General features: G+C 41.5%; 1 protein-coding gene across 1 annotated transcript in view; it reads left to right on the top strand.

Annotated features, from left to right (window-relative positions):
- The window catches only part of LOC120045594 (DNA nucleotidylexotransferase), a 156,480-nt gene that overhangs the window by 65,659 nt on the left and 68,764 nt on the right, over window positions 1–22,057 (top strand). The window contains exon 8 of the mRNA XM_038990495.1: window positions 15,427–15,529. Within this exon, the coding sequence (XP_038846423.1) occupies window positions 15,427–15,529 (103 nt within the window). The remainder of the gene's footprint in view (window positions 1–15,426; window positions 15,530–22,057) is intronic.

Raw genomic sequence — 22,057 nt, forward strand, 5'->3', positions numbered from 1 at the left:
ACTGAAGTCGGAAGTCAGAGATTTCAGAGTTCCCAGTTGTTTTGAAAGCGGCAATAGGATACAACACAAGCTAATACTGCTTTGACGCCATTAGCATTGTTTTACATAACTAACAGTATTTTTTTACTACATAAGCACAATTGAGTATAACACCATAAAGGTTATGAAATCAGTACCTTGTGTGTCCGCTGTAATAAAGGAATACATTAAGCTCCATAAATAAATATGTTGTGCTACAGTAGAAATGACAACACAATATACAGAAACTGTATTATGATAATGTAATACATTTACATTTACATTTAAGTCATTTAGCAGACGCTCTTATCCAGAGCGACTTACAAATTGGTGCATTCACCTTATGACATCCAGTGGAACAGCCACTTTACAATAGTGCATCTAAATCTTTTAAGGGGGGGGGGGGGGTCAGAAGGATTACTTTATCCTATCCTATAACTTATCCTAATTATCCTAATAAGGGACTTTGATAGAAACACACACAGTAATTATTAGTAAGGAAAACGACAATGAAGGCAATACGGGCACCAACCGGAAACTGCGCCAGGAGGAAAAGTTCAGGCAGGTTCTGTTCTGACTGAAGCACTGGTGGAGTACTTGGTCTGTCATCGAAGAGAAACATTTGTCTGGCTCATCTAGCTAATCCTCACCCTACATTAGCATAGCATGCCTAAAACGTAAGTTGTCCGCCACTGAGAAATGGGCTTCTTTTATGTGAATTAATGAGGAGGCAGAACACACCTCAATTCAAACTGTTGTTAGAAAATCATGGAAATTGACAAGTTGAACATAGCCTATAGATAATTAGCAGAGAGCGTGTCTTGGTTTTAGGGCAGTCCTGCTGTGTAACAATCTCATTTTGGAACAGCACATAAGAAAACACACTGGGGGGACCGTTAGAGATATTTGGAACTCACATGTGAATTGAATAGCTCCCGGTTTGTCCCGGGGTCGTCCCCGAGGACATTTTAGGACGTTCTTGGGAGGTTGTGTCATGGTTCCCTGAATGTTCTTGGGAAGCAGTGTCATGGTCCCCTGTATTATTTTGTGGTAATTCTTACCTCCTTTTTCTCCCCAATTTCGTGATTACGATCTTGTCTCATCGCTGCAACTCCCCAACAGGCTCGGGAGAGGCGAAGGTTGAGTCATGCGTCCTGCGAAACATGACCCTCCAAGCCACGTTTCTTAACACCCGCTCGCTTAACCCGGAAGCCAGCTGCACCAATGTGTCGGAGGAAACAGCGTTCAACTGATGACCGAGGTCAGCCTGCAGGCACCCGGCCTGCCACAAAGAGTCGCTAGAGAGCAATGAGCCAATTACGCTGTTCAGCTAAAATAGTGTAAAAATCTTTAATCAATGACAATATGATTTCGATTGACTTTTCAATATGACCCAACCTGAAATTTGAACTCACAACTTCTGAATTTGGGGTATGCTGATCTTTCTGGTGCTCCACAAAGTCTGTAGAATTTCAGAAGCACTTAGCAAAAGAGTACAATATGCACTGCTATTATAGTTATCAGTTAATCGGACTTATTTCAGCAGTTTGAGTGGTTAGATGTGGTATATAGGCCATATAGCACTAACTCCCGAGGTACCTTATTGTTTTTATATACCGGTTGCCAACACAGTAAGGCAAGGAACTACACATGTAAATTGAAATGTTGCTTTAATAAATAAATTCATGATAAATACATTTGGACAGAAAAGGTAGTCCGGACAAAAGCCTCATTGCTAGACTGGTTGCATTGCAACATAACCACAGGCTAGCTCGCAAGCTTACATTAAATTTATTCAAAAACCGAGCATTAGCGCCACTTTTAGAGTGACAAAGACATGGCAATTATTTATTCATGTTGATCTGGATGAAAAATTGTCCCATGTTATCGTTTGTTTTTGGCTTCCCCATGTAATCGTTTGTTGGCTCCACGGTGCTGTTCTTTTAGCTGGGGGAGCTGCTGCTGTGTTGTCAGTGCTCCACCACGTCCTCGCTTCCAGATTTGGCCTCCAGTAACTTTGAAGAGGTTGTGAATCTGTGTCCTATGACAGACAATATTTCTCGTGCCTCTAATCAAGCTTCCAACAGTTTCTGGATCATGGTGGTTCAGAAGCAATGGTTTGTTTAAATCTGCGAAGAGGCAGCTTTTTTGCAGGCTTTGGCAGCATTGTTGCTTGTTGTGAATTCGGTGTCCTTTTGTATACTCCATGCCAGACTGAGAGGGGGGTCATTGATATGTCGGTTCAAACCAGCTCTGTGTCCAGCGTAGCTGCTAATCCCATATTCTTCGCTGTTCATGTTTCTTACTGAACCATAAAAGTCCCGTAGAATGACGTTCAGCTCGGTTTTTGTTGTGTTCCCAAACTCACATTGTATCCCTTTTTTCTAAATGCTTATTTTCTACATTGGCATGTTGAACTATTGTTGATGTAGGCATTTTATCGAGGTGAAAAGGATAAACATCATAGTCATGAAACGTACTGTACACACGGCTAAATGCTGTTTTAGCCAATCAGCATCCAGTATCCAAACTACCCAGTTTATAATAAATAATAATTATTGTATGAATAAACATACCGAATGTAATCATTTATGTCAAAGTGTGTCAAATATGTAAGTTAAAAGCACTCCTTGTGTGTGTGGGTGTCCCCAAAAGACAAAGAGCTGTGACTGGATCAGTGGTTCACCAATCAGAGCCTTGAAACTACGGTGCATGTGCCCTGGGTAGAACTTTCTGTTTGTTTCTTTGTTTCTTTGCGACCATCAGGTGACAACCCCGGGACAAACCTGGAACTAGACAAAAACCTTCATTACACAACATCCCAAAACCTTGAGGGAGCCTGCAAGGGACCATGATCCAACATCCCAAGAAAGTCCTAAAAATGTCCTCGGGGATGTCCCCGGGACAAACCGGGAACTAGACAAAACCTTCAGGGGACCATGACACAACTTTCCAAGAATGTCCTAAAATTGTCCTTGCGGATGTTCCTTGGGACCAACCGCGAACTAGACAAAATCTCCAGGGGACCATGACACAACATCCTGACGAATTTAGGTGACCATTTCGTAATATCCCGGGACGCCATAACGACTCATTATTGTTTGCAGGGTATGAAGAAGAGATTTAAAGTATTCAAAGCTCAATGGAAGAGAGAAACAATCTAAAGCAGCCAGACCTGGGTGACCTTTTTACCTGCCTGGATTGTCGGGTGGGCGGGTTTTGCACTTTTGGGACTCTTCTATTGGTTCCACTGCAAGCTGAAGCAAGCACATCTAAAGTACTTGAAATTATTTCAAATTGTATTTGAACCCAGGTCTGGAAGTAGTTCAAAAAGAAAATACCATCATCTAATTTGCATCATGAACTGGTTGCTATAGAGTTGTTCTTCGAGCCAGGTTCATAATCGACTGGCGAGAGAACATGCACATCGCCATGGAGATATTCTCAGGGTTGATGAAACACCTTTGCAGTGGAGACCTATTATACCAAAAATAAATGTTATTACATAATTCAAATGTTCTTAACAGTAAGGGGCCCTCCACTCATCCTCCTCTACATCACATAAAGGAGGTCAATGTACAGAATGTTATTTCTACACTATTCTGTAGCCCTTTTCATCTATCCGTCCATCCACGTCATACTGTACTAGAGTTATGATTCATATAACGCGAATAACCTTATAAACCCGTTGTTTTGTACGTTTAAGTACTGTCATTAAAAGCAAAACGGAGTGGCTGTGTTTCTGTTTCTATGGAAGCCTCTTTCCACTAGCAAAAAAATGGAAGTTTCTGTGCATGTGCAGGATTTTGTACTTTATACAGAGCCTGTCTCTGCTCTACTCGTTTGGCTGTCCAGATAACAGGTTACTCTGGTGGAATGGTGTTCGTTAATAAAGTTGAATCAATGTCTACAAGATCACATACGGATAGTATTCTACTTAACAGAACATAATGTAATAGCATAATATAACGTTACTGTAAGACAAAAAACATCACCTCATTTCTTATGAGATTATAGGATGGTTGTGCGAATGGTCAAATTTTTCTCTCATGGGGCCAAAACTCAACAGCACTCACCACTAGGCAAAATATGTGCTTTGCTAAAAAATTGACAGTGAGAAATGTGAATGGAGGGTGACCACACAAATGTGACCGACTGCCTCAATTCGGTCTTATGTAGCAACATTTGAAATTGTGTTTTTTTATATTGGATTAAAGTAGAGACTCCAAGCTATACAATTGTATATCATACATTGCAGTTGAGGAACAATGGGGAAGTAATTCTGCTTTGAAACTTGGAACCCCACTTTGGATGCAACCCCACTTTTCCAGTAGGTGTACCAAATTTGGTACACCTACTGGAGAGCTCTTCTTTGTCTACACCCATTCAGCATCGTTCACACCCTCTTAAGCCTTAGCCCCACCCATCTCTTTAAGGATTCACATGTGAGGCCACGTGGTAAACACATGCTATATCAAATAAAATCGATGTTTATTTGTCACATGCACAGGATACAGAAGGTGTAAACGTTACAGTGAAGTGGTTACTTGCATAGTAGCAATATCAAAAACAGAAAGTGTTGAGAAAAATATTTAATAAATATTTTATCATTACTAGATGATGCGTACCCAACACACTTGTCTAAATTGATGGGTCATGTGAAGGAAATTCTATAACCACCCCCCAGCCACATCTAGCTAAGTGGATGGGTCACGATTGTCTAGACATGTACACATGTTCAGGAAATACAATATATGGTCGAAATCACCCCCAGACACACCTGGCTAATTTGATGGATCATGTAATAATCCGTCCGAAGTGGAGTCTTTTGTTTAGACATGTAGCTAGCTAGCTAGCTAAACAATGAACTGCCATAATCACAAGTCATACTACTACCAATACAAACATTGTCATAGTTCAATGTTAGCTAGCTAAGCTTAGGTAATAACTAGCAATGAAAATGGATTTCTGATTTGAATAATATTACTACACAGATCAAACACGTAACGTTAGCTTGTTTGCTAGTTAACTAACAGTATGCTTTAACTTGCAATAAAAATGACTTTCTGACAAAATTATAAACTTATATCTGAAAATGTAGCTAGACTCTTACCTGTATAACGTAAACTCACCCCATTCCATACAAATGTGCGCAACCGCAACATTCATACGAGGCTACAAAGAAAACTAATGGGACTGTAGCGACTGGGTTGACTTCAAAATTGGGGGTGTGAACTACGTTTCTATTCAAGCATTGATCGACATGGTAATGGCTCTATAGTATTGGAGAAAAGTTGAAAAAAACGCACCCTCCGTTACATCGTGACGTGTCATGTCGTAACGTACAGCACGCATAAAGCAACTATTTCTGTCTTACAATCTCTCTCCACCAGGTGTAGCACTTCTCTCATCGTTTAAAAACAAGAAGTGGACAGTGACGGGGGTAAGGGGGGATACCTAGTCATTTTTTGCGTCATCATTACATGCGATCATCATTCTCAAAGCCGCTGTTTACTTATAAGATCACTTTAGCACCGCCCTAAAAACCAGATTCAAATTCGACACAAACCTTCAAATAGGTATGTAATGACACATTATATAAACACTTTATAGTGTTTTATTTACATTTTAGAGGCGATAAGGTGATAAGTTAGACAGATCGAGTGAAAAAAAGCACTTTTCCCACACATCTCTCCTTCTCACTATCACGCATTAGTTTCGCTTCCTCACCCGTCATTTTTTTAAAGACCCGACGGAGCTCTTTGCCTTGTTGAATTATGCAGAAACGGGCAATGTGGGGGTCATGAAATTGATTCTGTTGGAAAGGGGAGAAATTGTGCTTTACAATGGTATTGACATTACAGTTGATCTGGAAGTATTACGTTTTTGGGAGCTAAAATAAGGTCAATTATACGGACCAAGGCGATGTACAAAAGTGAGTGAGTTTACGTTATGTGGATGAACGCTTCACGGCAGACTTGGAGCAACATCTTGTTTGGCCAGCATTGTGTCAAGTGACGCCGGTCCACACTGATCGTGGTGTGTGCAGAAAGTAGCCCATCACTTTTTCCAATTGATCTGTCAATAGTGCCTGCTAAATTCGGGGCATCAATGTTGTTGAGAAACGACGCGGTAGAAAGGACTGTCAACACATACTGAACACCTCATGTTATAGACAGAAGTATCCTACATGGCAGACCAATCCAAACTCATCTCCCGGCATGTCCAGCCCATCCATTATCTCAGTCAGTCATGGCTAGCGGGAAGGTTCCTGCCTTTTTCCGTGGCTAAACTAGGCTCGTAATTTAACAATTTTATTCATATTTGTGGATGAAATACAAGTCTGTTATTAAGGCACATGAAAGTTCATATGTTCCAGAAGACATTTCAAATGCCACTCCTGTGAAGTAGTGACGTGCGACATAGGCCTAGTTTCCTGAAACAAGTCACAAATGTGTGCATTAAGTAGAGGTAAAGAAACACATGCGCAGAACGTAATACTGAGACTTCCAGGGGGCGGGAGGGGGCGGAACGGGGCGGTTACCTTTGGAAACGCAGCCTCTGCCTAAAAGAAAATCTCCACTAAGCATAGAGAATAATCATTTGCCATTCAAAGTTTCTGAGGTCCTGCACTCCTGCACAATCTATAGCCCATAGCCTTGATGACACTTCAGTTGGAGAAGTGTGTGAGGATTTGTTGGCGTTAGTGATTTGATGCTTGTGACGTTCACCTTTATGGAGAGGACAGCTGTGGAAGGAGGGTAACAAGGAGGATTAAAAATAGATACAGAAAAGCTGTCTGCCACTTCAGAGTGTGAAAAGACTGAGGTGTCAATAAGGTGCTGTTTTTATTTGCAGTGATGTTATCACAGATCCCAGCCATGGCATTGCTTTTTTGTCAAAAACTTTTTCACTTAAAAAATGCATTAGCTCAACTTGCTCCATTGAACTGCAACTTTCTCTGTATTGTGGAATCGTATAGGAAGCATTTGAATTATTTATAGTGTTTGTAGAGTTCTCTCTGGCATCCTAAGAATGTTTTTGAGGATACGTCTTCACTTAAATCCTTTGCCAATTTTGTGATACATTTTGGGAAATAACATATTGCTAGATGCAAGTATGCCTATCCTTAAGGATACTGACAGTATGTGGACTCACCCACTACAGTATGTTCAGGTGTATCATCTTAGCCAACAAAACTGTTCCCCAAGATCCTCAAGAATATAGGAGCTGTTAATGAAAACACATTAAATAATCAGGAAACAGCTGTAAGTTCTCTTGGCAGGTATTTCTAGCTGCCATACCATAGCTAACTTATTACAATGTGTTTTTTAATAAGATTCTAAGCACAGCAAAACAACCGACAAATCTATTATTCATCCGTGTCGCCCCTGTCATTTACTTGTAAATATACATTTCAACTTTATATATTCTGCACAGAAATTATAAATAATATTACAGTTTTTCCTAATGTAATAGTGTTATAAGCTGTATGTACAGTAACTACCCATCAGGTATACAGCCCACAGTAGTAGATGTAGTTGTCTCAGCAACTCTTGTTGCTTAGGCCGGATAACTTGAACACAGCCATGGTTTCTGGGTACAGCCTTTAAAACATCCATCAGTCTTTCTATTCAAGAAGTCGTATAAGCACACTTTTAGAGCCGTCTGATTGAGTTGGAGTAGATGCTTAAACTATAGCTAAATAAGAATACAGTGTTTTCAGGGCATACCATTAGAGATACAAAAAATCTCTTTGCCGGGATTGAGACTCAAAGAAATGCTGTCCTTTCTTTTTCCGTTAACCAGGGTTGATTCAGAAGTATCTGCCGACTGTAGACGAAAGAAAGCCTCTAAACTGATGCCATGACTCAGTGACTGTACTGTAAAAGCTGCCTCTCCTTGGTAATGGAGCTTTCATCCCATTTTAGCAACCTGGACTCAGGGGTAGACGTAACATAGTAAATGGAAATCCATCTCTCTCCATTTAGTATGATATTTTACGTTTCATATGGTATGTATTAATTTATGGATGTCCATCATCCATTTCGTATGATATGTTACAAATTACAATTTGTAATGGCTAACCTTTGGCTAGGTGGCTAACGCCAACGTTAGCTAGGTGGCTAACGTTAGCTAGAGTTAGGGATTATGGTTAGGTTTATGGTTATGTAGTGAGGTAATATTTGATATCAATGCATTTATTATAGATAACACTATGCAATTAATATGATCAAAGTCTTTTCAACTGAATATCTGACTCCATTTAACATGATAGAAAAACCATGTACAATCAAGTATTATGTGTTTAGCTGACTAAGATTAAGGAATATTCATATAAAGCGAATATCAAAGCAAATATAATTTATTCACTTTGTAAAATGTATTAAATCACATACAAGGCATAACGCTTAAGATACAAAGAATTAACAAGCATTACAAGGCATTATTCTAGGCATACATATCTTAGTTACCAGGCAAAGCATGAACAACAAGATGCCTAGGAAATGAGAAAAATATTATACAACCTTTCTCCAATGGACAATATACAGGATAAGAGAACCACAGACCTTCATTTCACTTCTGAAAACCAACCACTATTTAACAATCAAATGATACCAAGTTTACAGTAACCTGATCACCCAGGCCCCATCTCTACAGGATGTCATAGGCTTATGTGAGGGAGACCAATGTAAATAAGAAATAATGCCTGAGAGGACAATAAAATCCCTTTGCATGAAGTAATTTAAAATGTACCCTGTACAGATACAAGTTACTACAGAGATCCTACATCCATATAGATGGCATCAGCCAGGCCGACGTGATTCCCTTATATTGTTGAGCCAAAGAAAAGAAATTCATCCCAGGACTCAGCTGCTTTCCATAGTGTCAGTGATTAGATCAAACGCTAGAAAAATACGTAATAGCAATAGGTTGAGTCAGAAAAAGTCAAAATCGGAAATCAAAGTAATCTTTGTCGTGTAAGGGAAAATAGTCAATCATCATTATAACAACAAGCGAACAAATGTAAACATAGGACACTCCTATCAAATACCTTAGACCATCCCGTGTAGCTTGTCAAAGAACAGCCACCCGGCTAGCCACTGGCTAGCAGAGGGGTGGGACAAAACTCATAACTCACACATATCTTCACATATCCAATGGACTTGGCCATATGCACAATACGCATAGGAATACAAATCACACTCAACTGACTACCACACAACAGTAAAAGGGTTAAATGTTAGGTATAAATGTTTGAGACTACATTGTCTCAGCCTACCCGGCTATGTTAGAATTACAGTTAGACCGAGTGTCTGATCTCCAGGAAACTGCATTTTGAGTTTTAAACATTGGGGTGAGTCTGCACCATTTCTCAAACAAGTCAGGCTATTTATTACCCGCTCACACCACGCATTGAGAGGATGTTTATACATTGTAATCACAAATGTTTAAACCTGTCCTATGCGCAACCAAGACAACCACAGCATAATAAACACCCACCTTTCCAAAAAACACAACTGTTTGTCCAATGATCGCGTTGTCATTTATAACATGCTAGCAAGGAATGGTTCATGAATTACAGTGACTTCACACCTTTTGACTTTACCAACATTTTGTTGAGTTACAGCCTGAATTTAAAATGTATTAAATAGAGATTTTTGGTCACTGGCCTACACACTATAATGTAAGCTAACGCACGTTTATACATCGCGCTGTTCCGTACAGTTGACCTTATTTTAGCGCCACAAAAACATAATACTTCCAGGTCAACTGTAATATGAATACCATTGTGAAGCACAATTTCTCCCCTTTCCAGCAAAATCAATGACGAGACCTTCATGCTGCCCGTCTCTGCATGATTGAAGGCAATGGAGCTACGTCTGGTCTTTTTAAAAATGGCGGGTTGGAAAGAGAAAGCTACTGCATCATAGTGAAAGGGGGAGATAGTGTGGGGAAACTGCTTTTTCCACCCGATTTTGCCAACTTATCTAACTTACCTATGAATAGTTTATATAATGTCTCATTACATACCTATTTGAAAGTTTGTGTAGGGTTTTTAGGGCAGCGCTAAATTTATCTTCACAATTAAACTGTGGCTGTCACGGTTTTTGAGAGTCATGATGGCTCGCAGTGATAACGCGAAAAATTAACAATTGATTGAATGAACTATTGATGAACTCACGAGTAATTTACACTCACCATTGATCATTTCTTGTTTTTAATCTGCGAGAGAAGCGCTACACCTGCTGGAAAGAGGCTGTACGGCACAGAATTAGTTGAATAATGCGTGCTGTACGTTACGGGACACGCCACACTTTAACGTACAGAGTCAGCGGCGTCAGTTTTTTCAACTTTTCTCCAATACTATTGGTCCATTGCCATGTCAATCAATGCTGAGTCGAAACTTAGTTCACACCCCGGATTTTGATGCCAACACAGTCGCTACAGTCCCATTAGTTTTCATTGTAGCCTCGTTTGAATGCTGCGGTTGCGCAAATGCATACGGATTGGGATTAGCTACCGTTACCCCATAATGTCAAAGTGGAATTATGTTTTTAGATTTTTTTTTTTTTACAAATTCCCTAAAAAATGAAAAACTGAAAGTATTCAACCCCTTTGTTATAGCAAGCCTAAATAACATCAGGAGAAAAATGTGCTTAACAAGTCACATAATAAGTTGCATGGACTCACTCGGTGTTCAATAATAATGTTTAACATAATTTTTTTTATGACTACCTCATCTCTGTACCCCACGCATAAAATGATCTGTAAGGTCCCTCAGTCGAGCAGTGAAGTTCAGACACAGATTCAACCACAAAGACCAGGGAGGTTTTCCAATACCATTGCAAAGAAAGGAACCTATTGGTAGATGGGTAAAAATAAAGCAGACATTGAACACCACTTTGAGCAAGGTGAAGTTATTAATTACACTGGTGTATCAATACACCCAGTCAATACAAAGATACAAGTGTTCCTCCTAACTCAGTTGCCAGAGAGGAAAGAATCTGCTCAGGGGATTCACCATGAGGCCAACATGACTTTAAAACAGTTGCAGAGTTAATGGTTGTGATAGAATAAAACTGAGGATGGATCAACAACATTGTAGTTACTCCAATACTGGCTATGGTGCCTGAAGATGGACAAACAGTACTATTGTCGCTTTTTTCTTGCGTTAGGAATGAGACCAATGTAAATAAGACATAATTCATAAGAGGACAAAAAAAGATCTTTGCATAGAGTAATTTATTAATTATTAGTATTCTATTAATTATTAATAGTCATTTTAATAAGTTACCACAGAGCTCATACATCCATATACACTGAGTATACAAAACATTAAGGACACCTACTCTTTCCATGACATATACTGACCAGATGAATACAGGTGAAAGCTATGATCCCTTATTGATGTCACTTGTTAAATCCACTTCAATCAGTGTAGATGAAGGGGAGGAGATGGGTTAAAGAAGGATTTTCAAGCTTTGAGACAATTGAGACATGGATTGTGTGTGTGTGCCATTCAGAGGGTGAATGGGCAAGGCACAATATTTAAGTGTCTTTGAAAGGGGTATGGTAGTAGGTTCCAGGCGCACCGGTTTGTCTCAAAAACTGCGACTCTGTTGTGTTTTTAAAACTCAGTTTCCCGTGTGTATCAAGAATGGTCCACTTCCCAAAGGACATCCAGCCAACTTAACACAACTGTGGGAAGCATTGGAGTTAACATGGGCCAGCATCCCTGTGGAACGCTTTCGACACCTTGTAGAGTTCATACCCCAACGAATTGAGGATGTTCTGAGGACATAAGGGGGAGTCAACTCAATATTAGGAAAGGGAAAGGGAAAGGGGGATACCTAGTCAGTTGTACAACTGAATGCATTCAACTGAAATGTGTCTTCCGCATTTAACCCCTCTGAGGAAGGTGTTCCTAATATTTGGTATACTCAGTATAGATGGCATCAGAGTTCTACTCAGACATGTTTCAGATAGATACCAGACATGGATACTATAATATTATAGTCAGTTCAATAGTCAATAGTCAGTTCAATAGTCAGTATTATAGTCAGTTCAATAGTCAGTTCTCTGGATACTGTAGAGAGAGATACATTTTGGCCCCTCAGACTACTTTGTGTCAAAGTTTAACAAGGACTCTCTCCTCCTCACCAGTGTCATGATCAAAGATATGATCAAGAGCCTCACAAACAGTATATTGTTTGGTCATTGTGCTACCACAGAATGAATTGTGAGCAAGGCCTCAAAAAAGCTTTATATACCAGAGCTGCAAGAAAAGTTCTATATATTATTGAAACAATGTTGCGATTGTTTGTGAGAATGCCAACAGGTTTGGTTCACTTGGGGGAAAGATTATTTTGGGGAAAGGTTCCCTTTGGGGTTGCCATGGAAGCCAAGAAGGGGAGTGAGGTGTGTGTGTGCGTGCTCAAACACACATGCATGTGGGAGTCTGGGAGAGGAAGCGTGTCCATCTGATGAATGGGCATGTGCCTGAACTAAATTTTATACATTAATTGTAGTCTCACCCATTCATTTCCAATGACCGGTCATTTTTGACCGGGAACACCACTGGTGTACAAAAGTTAAATATAACACCCCAAATTTAATGAAAATCATCAAAATGTATTTTGTGTGTTCAGATGCCCGGAACCTTATGCCAATCATATTAAATGAACTACATTTTTCAGAGAGAAAACTTGTAAATCGGTCCAATTCGACCGGAACACAGAAGGAGGGTTAATTGACATTACGGATTGCCTCTTATTCGCTTGTCGTCCCCTAATGCCATAGTTTGTACATCTCAATTGTCATTAGAAACCACATTTGTTTAAGCAAGTCAGCCATATCAGCTATGTTTTTTTTTAAAGGCAGTAAAATGAGGCTGAATTAACTGTTTCGCTGCCAGACAGGCTCCTCCAAGATGTTGGGACTGCTGTTGAGACAGCTTTATGTGGGCCCTAACAGTTATGGGCACCGTTTGTCACCGTTATAGTGCGATTAAAGTATTGTTTAGTGTTGTGTTGTGTAGTTACTTTGCTGGCATGCATTCCACTTTTTTGTTTTAGACCCACAAATATTTACATGCTAAAATCATCACTTGGTATGACTCTACAAGCTTGGCACACCTGTATTTGGGGAGTTTCTCCCATTCTTCTCTGCAGATCCTCTCAAGCTCTGTCAGGTTGGATGGGGAACGTAGCTATTATTTTCAGGACTCTCCAGAGATGTTCGATCGGGTTCAAGTCCGGGCTTTGGCTGGGCCACTCAAGGACATTCAGAGACTTGTCCCGAAACCACTCCTGCGTTGTCTTGTCTGTGTGCTTAGGGTCATTGTCCTGTTGGAAGGTGAACCTACTCCCCAGTCTAAGGTCCTGAGCACTCTGGAGCAGGTATTCATCAGGGATCTCGCTGTACTTTGCTCCATTCATCTTTGCCTCAATCCTGACTAGTCTCCCAGTCCCTGCGTTTACTATGTTAAGACTAGTCTATGAGACCAGACTGAAATTGGCTTCTGGAGCACACACTTCGATAAATCCTTGGTGTTTGAGATTTGATTGGAGGCAAACTGAATTTATGCTGATGATTTTCCCCGGCCTCCAGTTTTGCTATTCATGACACACACTTACGTGGTGCAATCAAGTGCATTTTGCTAGTACAGCAGAGGCTAGCTCAGAGATTGACTGAACCACACTGCCTTGGTATTAGGCAGAAGTGTGTTGTGGCATATTTGCATGAAAGTAGTGTCCATTCATTAGATGTGTGTGTTTCCAAAAAGGTTACAAATCTTTACTAGCTCTCTCATCTCACAGCTTCTGTCTCTCATTGAATCCGAATGTGGAACTCAGAATGATAGGCCTCAGTCCTTGGTAATTCACTTCAAATTACTCCAACTTTACAATTTGGCACATGATGACTTAGTTTTAAATCAAAATGTTGCTTAGTGGTTAGATGGAAGTGCTTTTCAATCGGCTTGAGCAACAGATTGTCCGTGATTGTGTAATTATGCATCAGGCTGCCCATAGTACTTCGAAAGCGTAAAATGCCCTGAATCTATCACAATAAAGCTGGGACCTTATCTTCAGTCAGACTAAACATGTCAGCCAGGTACTGTCTATGTCTGCGAGGTAGACCTCTCTGCTGCGCTACAACTGAGCTAGAGAGGCATTAGCATGCCTTGTTGAGCTCTAAGCATCTGTTGTCTCATTCCTTGCCCACTGAATTAGACACAATGACCTTTTGTTGCAGACTTCTCCCTCAGACAGTCTGTTTGTCCTCTCCTTTTTCTTTCTTTGACGCCCTGCTGCTCTGTTACTCCCATCATTCAGATGGCGGCGATGGCGGCGGTGGACAAGATCAAACGGCGCTTTAAGACACGGGCCAATTTGTTGTTGTTTTGATGCGTTGTTAACCGTAAGATAGGCGCTTATGACTATATGATTGTGGGTGCTTGTTGATCAAAGAGGGGCGATCAGGAACTGAAAGAAACTTGTGGTTTGCCTCAGTGCTCTGGGATGACACCAGCAGGGTTATTTAGAGCCACCAAGGCCCAGGTTCTGAGGGGGCATGCTGCTCCTCTATAAACTACCTACAGGATGACAATCAGGCATAACTTCGCTATAAGCCTTTGAGGGCCAACTCCAACAGTCACAGGCAATGCTTAGGTTCTTTGTATCAGTGTACTCTTTGTTCAACTCACTGTTGATGCCATCTGAGCCAGAGACTAGTAGAGCGGGTGGGTTTCCATGATTTAATACACTCTTTGGATCATCCTCTCAGGGCAGCTGGTTCCAATTAGATTCGTAGCAGAAAAATAGAGACCTCCAGATCTCTTATTTGATAGGTTGGTTAAATAAGGTCTTCAGGCCTTTAGGTCTAGAAACAGGTTTTTGAGGTTGTCCTAATAGGAATCAGTACATTTCACTCCACTCATCTGACATTCAAGGGCCATGGTACATCTGTGGTTGATATGTCTCAAAGCTTGAGTACATGTCAGAGAAGCATTTTCTATTTGTTCTATTCACTTATTTCTGTCTATCTGTTCACTGCTCACATTTCTGCTGACATTGAGAGACTATATATTGTGTGAGCAGCCATGCTCAGTACGAGTGTTCTTTATTACAGTAATCGAAGTAGAAAATTATGATTCTCATAAAAGGGAAGGCTCTGCTGACAGCTGAGATAACAAAAATGAGCTTTTGAACTTAATGACGCGGGACAAATTGCTTGTTTGAATAACAGAAAAAGTCAAATCCATTAATATACTCCTTTCTCCTAACAGCCAGGCTGCCATCTTACTGTGTAACAGTTATCCAGTGTGACTAAAGATATTCTCATTTAATTATTTATTGCTTGCGTTGACTGGTGACAATAGTCTTAAATCACTTCTGTCCCCAGGGGGAAAGAGTATGGGCATGATGTGGACTTCCTCTTGACTATGCCGGAGATGGGGAAAGAAGAGGGGCTACTGCTTCATGTGATTGACAGACTGAGGGACCAGGTAAGTCAATGTATTATTGAATTGAACTGAATAGCAGTTATACAGGATATACAGTAAAAAAACATATCAGTCCCCTCAGAAGGATCCAGCGTGGTTAGTTACCCTTTACCAAGATTAATGATAGAAAAGCACAGCACCAAGTGATGTTTGGATTGTGGCAACATCAACATCAACATTCAGTAAAGATTGGAGTGTGCAGTTTTGGGGAAGGTTTGTTTTATTATAAAGGTAAATTCTACTTAATTGCATTCTTTCAACAAAAAGTTGAAAAGAGAATACAACCCTTGATTAGCAGCTTAGTCAGTGCTGACAAAGAACAACTAGTTTGTCTCCTCAAGGTATGGAACTTGTGATTCCTCCCACATCTGTCCTAGTGCACATCATACTCAGTCTTTGCAGTAGTGTATGTGCCTAACTGTAATGATGTGCCTAACTGTAATGAACACAAGGGGAGACAGAGAGCTGGTTTCAAGCGCAGGGCGCAGCAGGTGTTTATTGCAAAGGACCACAGGGGGAGGCAGGTAGCTGGGTCCAGGGGCAGGCAGAAAGTCATACACAGGGGGTCAAAAGGGACAACAGTACAGGCAGGGAAAAGGCTAGTAGTCCGGTAGATCAGGCAATAGGTAGATAACAGGAAATCCTGTTATAACAGGAAATACAGGCAGGGAATACGCAAAAGGCGTCATTAGTGAGGCAGGCAAAAACTATCATACACGGGAGAAACCGGCGCTCCGAAAGACGTGTGTCACAAAACAAACAATACCTCACATGGATGGGGTGCAAAGAACTGAATTAAATAGTGTGTGATAATGACATACAGGTGTGTGAACAGGTAATTAGAATTCAGGTGATTGGGATCTGGAGAGTGAGCTGCGTTCAGGGGATCTAGGTGTTTGAGAGTGTGAGCTGGAAAGTGGGCTGGAAAGTGAGCTGCGTTCAGGGGAGTTGGAAGCAGACATTACACTAACCCTCCCGACTTACTCACCCCACACCACTATATTTCCACACCTCAGAAAGAAATGCGTTGAAACAAAACAGAGGAAAAAAATGGAGAAAGAATGTTCTCAGAATGCAGTAGAGAAAAAATAAAGACATGTTTGTAGAGTTGAGAGAGTAATATGAACAGAGAAAAAGAGGAGAGGGCTGAGGGGAATTGGGTTAGTGCCCTACAGTGTGGAGAGGGATAAAGTGATTGGAGGAGAGGATGATTACAGAGCCAAGTGCATATGAGTTGGCACATAAGGAGGCAATAATAAGATGGTCACACCAATATCGAGGGCCTCGGCCCAGGAAATGATTATTTAAATGTGGTTTATACAGTTAACCTGGCTTTGAGTAAGAGAGTCAGAGAGAGAACGAGGGAGAAAGAGATGGGGTACGGGGGGAACGTGTTCTTTGGTACAACCATGCTCCTCTCCTCTGAGACAGTTGATGGATTTCATGTTGGAGGGGATGAAATGAGAACAGTGTTTGATGAAGAGCAGGGCTGTGGTGTCTACTGTAGCTGCAGGCCTGTTTTTGTCATCGCTTCCTGGCTTTAAAAATCTTTCCCCTTTCCTTCCATCCCCACCCTCCACCCCCAGCCTTAACTTGCTTTAATGGGCCATTCTTCTGATAAAACCTCCTATGCTAACACGCACGCACGCACGCACGCACGCACGCACGCACGCACACACACACACACACACACACACACACACACACACACACACACACACACACACACACACACACACACACACACACACACACACACACACACACACACACACTCTGGTTATTGCTGGTTCCTCCCACCCTTGGGTGAGAAGAGGGGAGGGTGGGAAGGAAGGAACTTCCCCAGATAGGGTCCCTGGCATGGGGGAGGAATATGTCCATAGGAAAGGGAGCACAGGAGACTGTGATAAAGTGGAGGTAGCAGAGGTTGACTCTAAGTCGTGTAACCTTGTCATCTTCAATCTGGTCACCTGGGGGCCACATGTCATCAACTCTTTGCCTATGCTGAATATCATGGCCGTTTTTCCCCTTTAGCCCTGGGGGAGAGGTAAAAATCTATCTATCTGGAAATGTCCTTGTGAAAAAAATGGGCTTCATCATTTCTTCTGATGGATATGAAAGCATAACTTGGGGGCACAATCAAAGGTCAGCCAGACATTTCGATGGTAGACAGATGAGATGCAGCTATTTGCCCTGGTAATAGCAGCGGAGAACGTGAGAGGGCGATGCCTCATCCACCATTCACCAATCATCTGCTCTAACTGTCCGGGTGGTGGTGGTAGATTCATTTCCATTGTAGTGCACTATGTAGATCAAGTACTGATGTAATGATATTATATGATTATGGATATGTTGGCCGTAGTACTTTTAAAGCAACAATAGTAGCCAGAGGGCACATGAATTAGATATGTTATGAGGTTTGAGTACCATAAACTGTAGACTGTGCAGTTAGGACATGTGTGTAGAGAAATGTTTGAGAGACAGTAATACTCGGGTTATTTAAAAGTCAAGGACAATTATTTTGTTTAATCAAGTCATACTCAAAACACACTAAAAGCACCCCAACCTCCAGTGGATTATGCACAGTCCGGCCATATTTAAAATGGTGAAGTTATGGCATTTTATTTCCATGCCAAGTTCCAATGATCAAATGAAATCAAATGTATTGCTCACATTCACATGTTTAGCAGATGTTATTGTGGGTGTAGCGAAATGCTTGTGTTTCTAGCTCCAACAGTGCATTAATATCTAACAAGTAATATATAACAATTTCACAACAATACACACAATACACACAAATCTAAAGTAACGAAATGGAATTAAGAATATATAAATATTTGGACGAGCAATGTCGAAGCAGCATAGACTAAAATACAGTAGAATAGAATAGAATACAGTACTTTATATGCATATGAGATGAGTAATGAGTAACAGCATTTTTACATAGGTATTCCTCTTGTGCGATGGACAGTGCATTGTCTGTGGATCTATTGGAGCGGTAAGCAAATTGAAGTGGGTCTAGGGTGTCAGGTAAGGTAAAGGTGATATGATCCTTGACTAGTCTCTCAAAGCACTTCATGATGACAGAAGTATGTGCTATGGGGCAATAGTCATTTAGTTCAGTTACCTTTGCTTTCTTGGGTACAGGAATAATGGTGGACATCTTGAAGCATGTGGGGACAGCAAACTGGGAGAGGAAGAGATTGAATATGTACGTAAACATTACAGCCAGCTGGTCTGCGCATGCTCTGAGGACGCAGCTAGGGATGCCGTCAGGGCCAACAGCCTTGCGAGGGTTCACACGCTTAAATGTGTTACTCACGTCGGCCACGGAGAATGAGAGCCCACAGTCCTTGGTAGCTGGCCGCGTCGGTGGCACCGTGTTATCCTTAAAGCGGGCGAAAAGGGTGTTTAGCTTATTCGGAAGCATGATGTCGGTGTCCGCGATGTGGCTGGTTTTCCCTTTGTAGTCCGTGATTGTCTGTAGACCCTGCCACATATGTCTTGTGTCTGAGCAGTTGAATTGTGACTCCACTTGGTCTCTGTACTGACGTTTTGCCTGTTTGAGGGAATAACTACACTGTTTGTATTCGGCCATGTTCCCAGTCACCTTGCCATGGTTAAATGTGGTGGTTCATGCTTTCAGTTGTGCGCGAATGCTGCCATCTATCCACGGTTTCTGGTTTGGGTAGGTTTTAATAGTCATAGCGGGTACAACATCTTCTATACAATTCCTGATAAAGTCAGTCACCGTATCCGTGTATTCGTCGATATTATTTTCAGTGACTACACGGAACATATCCCAGTCCGTGTGATCAAAACAATCTTGAAGCATGGATTCCGATTGGTCAGACCAGCGTTGAGTAGGCCATTGCACGGGTACTTCCAGTTTGAGTTTCTGCCTATAGGAAGGGAGAAGCAAAATGGAGTCGTGATCAGATTTGTCGAAGGGAGGGCGGTGGAGGGCCTTGTAGGCATTTTGAAAAGTTGAGTAGCAGTGGTCCAATGTTTTCTCAGAGTGAGTGCTACAGTCAATGTGTTGGTAGAACTTCAGTAGCGTTTTCCTCAGATTATCTTTGTTAAAATCCCAGGCTACAGTAAATGTGGCCTCAGGATATGTGGTTTCCAGTTTGCAATGGGTCCAGTGTAGTTCTTTGAGGGACGTCGTGGTAAAGGCTAAACGGGGAATATACACAGCTGTGACTATAACCGAAGATAATTCTCTTGGGAGGTAATGCGGTCTGCATTTGATTGTAAGGTTTTCTAGGTCGGGTGAACAAAAGGACTTGAGTTTCTGTATCTTATCACAAACACACCATGAGTAGTTAATCATGAAACAGATTTTTATTCCTGTCTGTGCGATGAACTGAGAACCCAGTTCGCTGTATGGAATCAGACAGTATATCCCGAGAGAGCCATGTTTCCGGGAAACAGAGTATGTTACAATCCCTGATGTCTCTCTGGAAGGAGATCCTAGCCTTGAACTCGTCAACTTATCCAGAGACTGAACATTAGCGAGTAATATAATAGGAAGTGGTGGGTGGTGTGCGCGCCTCCTGAGTCGGGCTAGGAGTCCTCTTCTCCGCCGGCGGTATTTTGGATCAGCCTCTGGAATCAGTTCAATTGCCTTGAGGGGTACAAACAAAGGATCCAATTTGGGAAAGTCGTATTCCTGGTTGTAATCCTGTTGAGTTACCGCCACTGTGATATTCAAAAGTTATTTCCGGTTGTATGTAATAACACCCAAAGAATTCTGGGCTACTAATGTAAGAAATAGCATATAAAACTAAATACTGCAAAGTTGCTTAGGAGCTAGAAGCATGGCTGCCCTATCTGTCGGTGCCACTAAGGGCAATGCGATTGCCTATTACCATCTAGTACGCTCGGGACGAGCTAGGGCATTGGGGACGGGGTTGAGAATGGCCTTAAACCAAACGCTACGGCTTCGAGCATTGCAGGTTCAATCCCAGTGCTAGGCATTTGTTTTGTAATTTTCTGTTTTAACCCTATCCCGAACCTTTACCCTAACCAGTCGGAATTTTGCCTAAATGTACATTTCAGGTTTCACTTTTGCCCAGTTTGACTGCAAAACACGCCGTAATAAAAACAGCAAGACACTCCATATCTCACAAATGTCTCCATTTGCTTTGACGGTTGCGTTGTCTAAAAGAAAACTACAGATGATTTTTGTACTTTCACTGACATTGGATGAACACAAACACACGCTTGCTCTCACACACACACACACACACGCACACACACACACACACACACACACACACACACACACACACACACACACACACACACACACACACACACACACAGTCTTGAATAACTGACCATGTGGGGACACAATCCTATTTTCCCTAACCCTAACCTTAACCTGAACCCCAAAAAACTAACCTTAACCCTAAACCTAACCCTATCACCTAACCATAATCCTAAATCTAATTCTAATCCTAAAACCCTAACCTTAACCTTAAACCCCTTAGAAATAGCATTTGACCTTGTGGGACTAACAAAATGTCCCCAGTTGGTCAAATTTGTGTTTGTTTACTATTATTGGACTTCTGGTCCCCACAAGTCTAGTTAAACACGTCTACACAGTACACACAAACACACAGACAGACGTTTCAAAATGCTCCACTTTAATTTCAGTAATCAGACCGGACTGTTCCGGAAAAGCTTTGAATCAAAGGAAAACACAGTTCAAACATAGCCTGCTAACACACACTAATCTGGGACATGAAGGGAGGGTTTGTGCTCTGATTCAGAGAAAATTAGATCACAGCGGCCCGTGTCCCTGCCACCGCTGTGACCGCCGCTCTCTTTGTCCTCTGGGGCAAGTGGCCATGGTGGCAGCCTGCTTGTCATCTGGGGCAGGTGGCCATGGTGGCAGCCTGCTTGTCAGCTGTTTGTCACACACTTGAAAAGAACGAAACAAAATAAATAATAAAATAAGAATTTTTGATCAATTTGGCAAGCCGCAGAATCCCATCACTTGCATTTGTGTTTTTTGTCTTAAAGGCAAAGCTTAACTTCAAAGATTAACTCCCTGCAACATGGCCGCCTCAGTAATTCCCTCTTTAAACAGTTCTGGTGAAATAAGCTTATGATGGGATGCTCTCTGACATTACCTGCTGCGTAGAAGAAGATTACAGTGTGGCGTTGCGCTAAACAGGCATCCTAGACAGAAACTTTAAGACGTCGCTTTTTTATGGTGGGTTTGTATGCGTGGGGCCGTAGGCTTCTTCAAAGGAAGGGCACCCATGTTTAGACACTTATGATCTGTAAAACTGTCGCTAACTCATTAACCTCTCTGGTACAAGTGGGACGGTAGCGTCCCACCTCGACAACAGCCAGTGAAATTGCAGGGCGCCAAATTCAAAACAACAGAAATCCCATAATTAAAATTCCTCAAACATACAAGTATTACCCACAATTTTAAAGATACACTTCTTGTAAATCCAACCACAGTGTCCGATTTCAAAAAGGCTTTACTGCGAAAGCACACCATGCGATTATGTT

This window comes from Salvelinus namaycush, chromosome 4, assembly GCF_016432855.1.
Source record: "Salvelinus namaycush isolate Seneca chromosome 4, SaNama_1.0, whole genome shotgun sequence".
Lineage (NCBI taxonomy): Eukaryota > Metazoa > Chordata > Actinopteri > Salmoniformes > Salmonidae > Salvelinus > Salvelinus namaycush.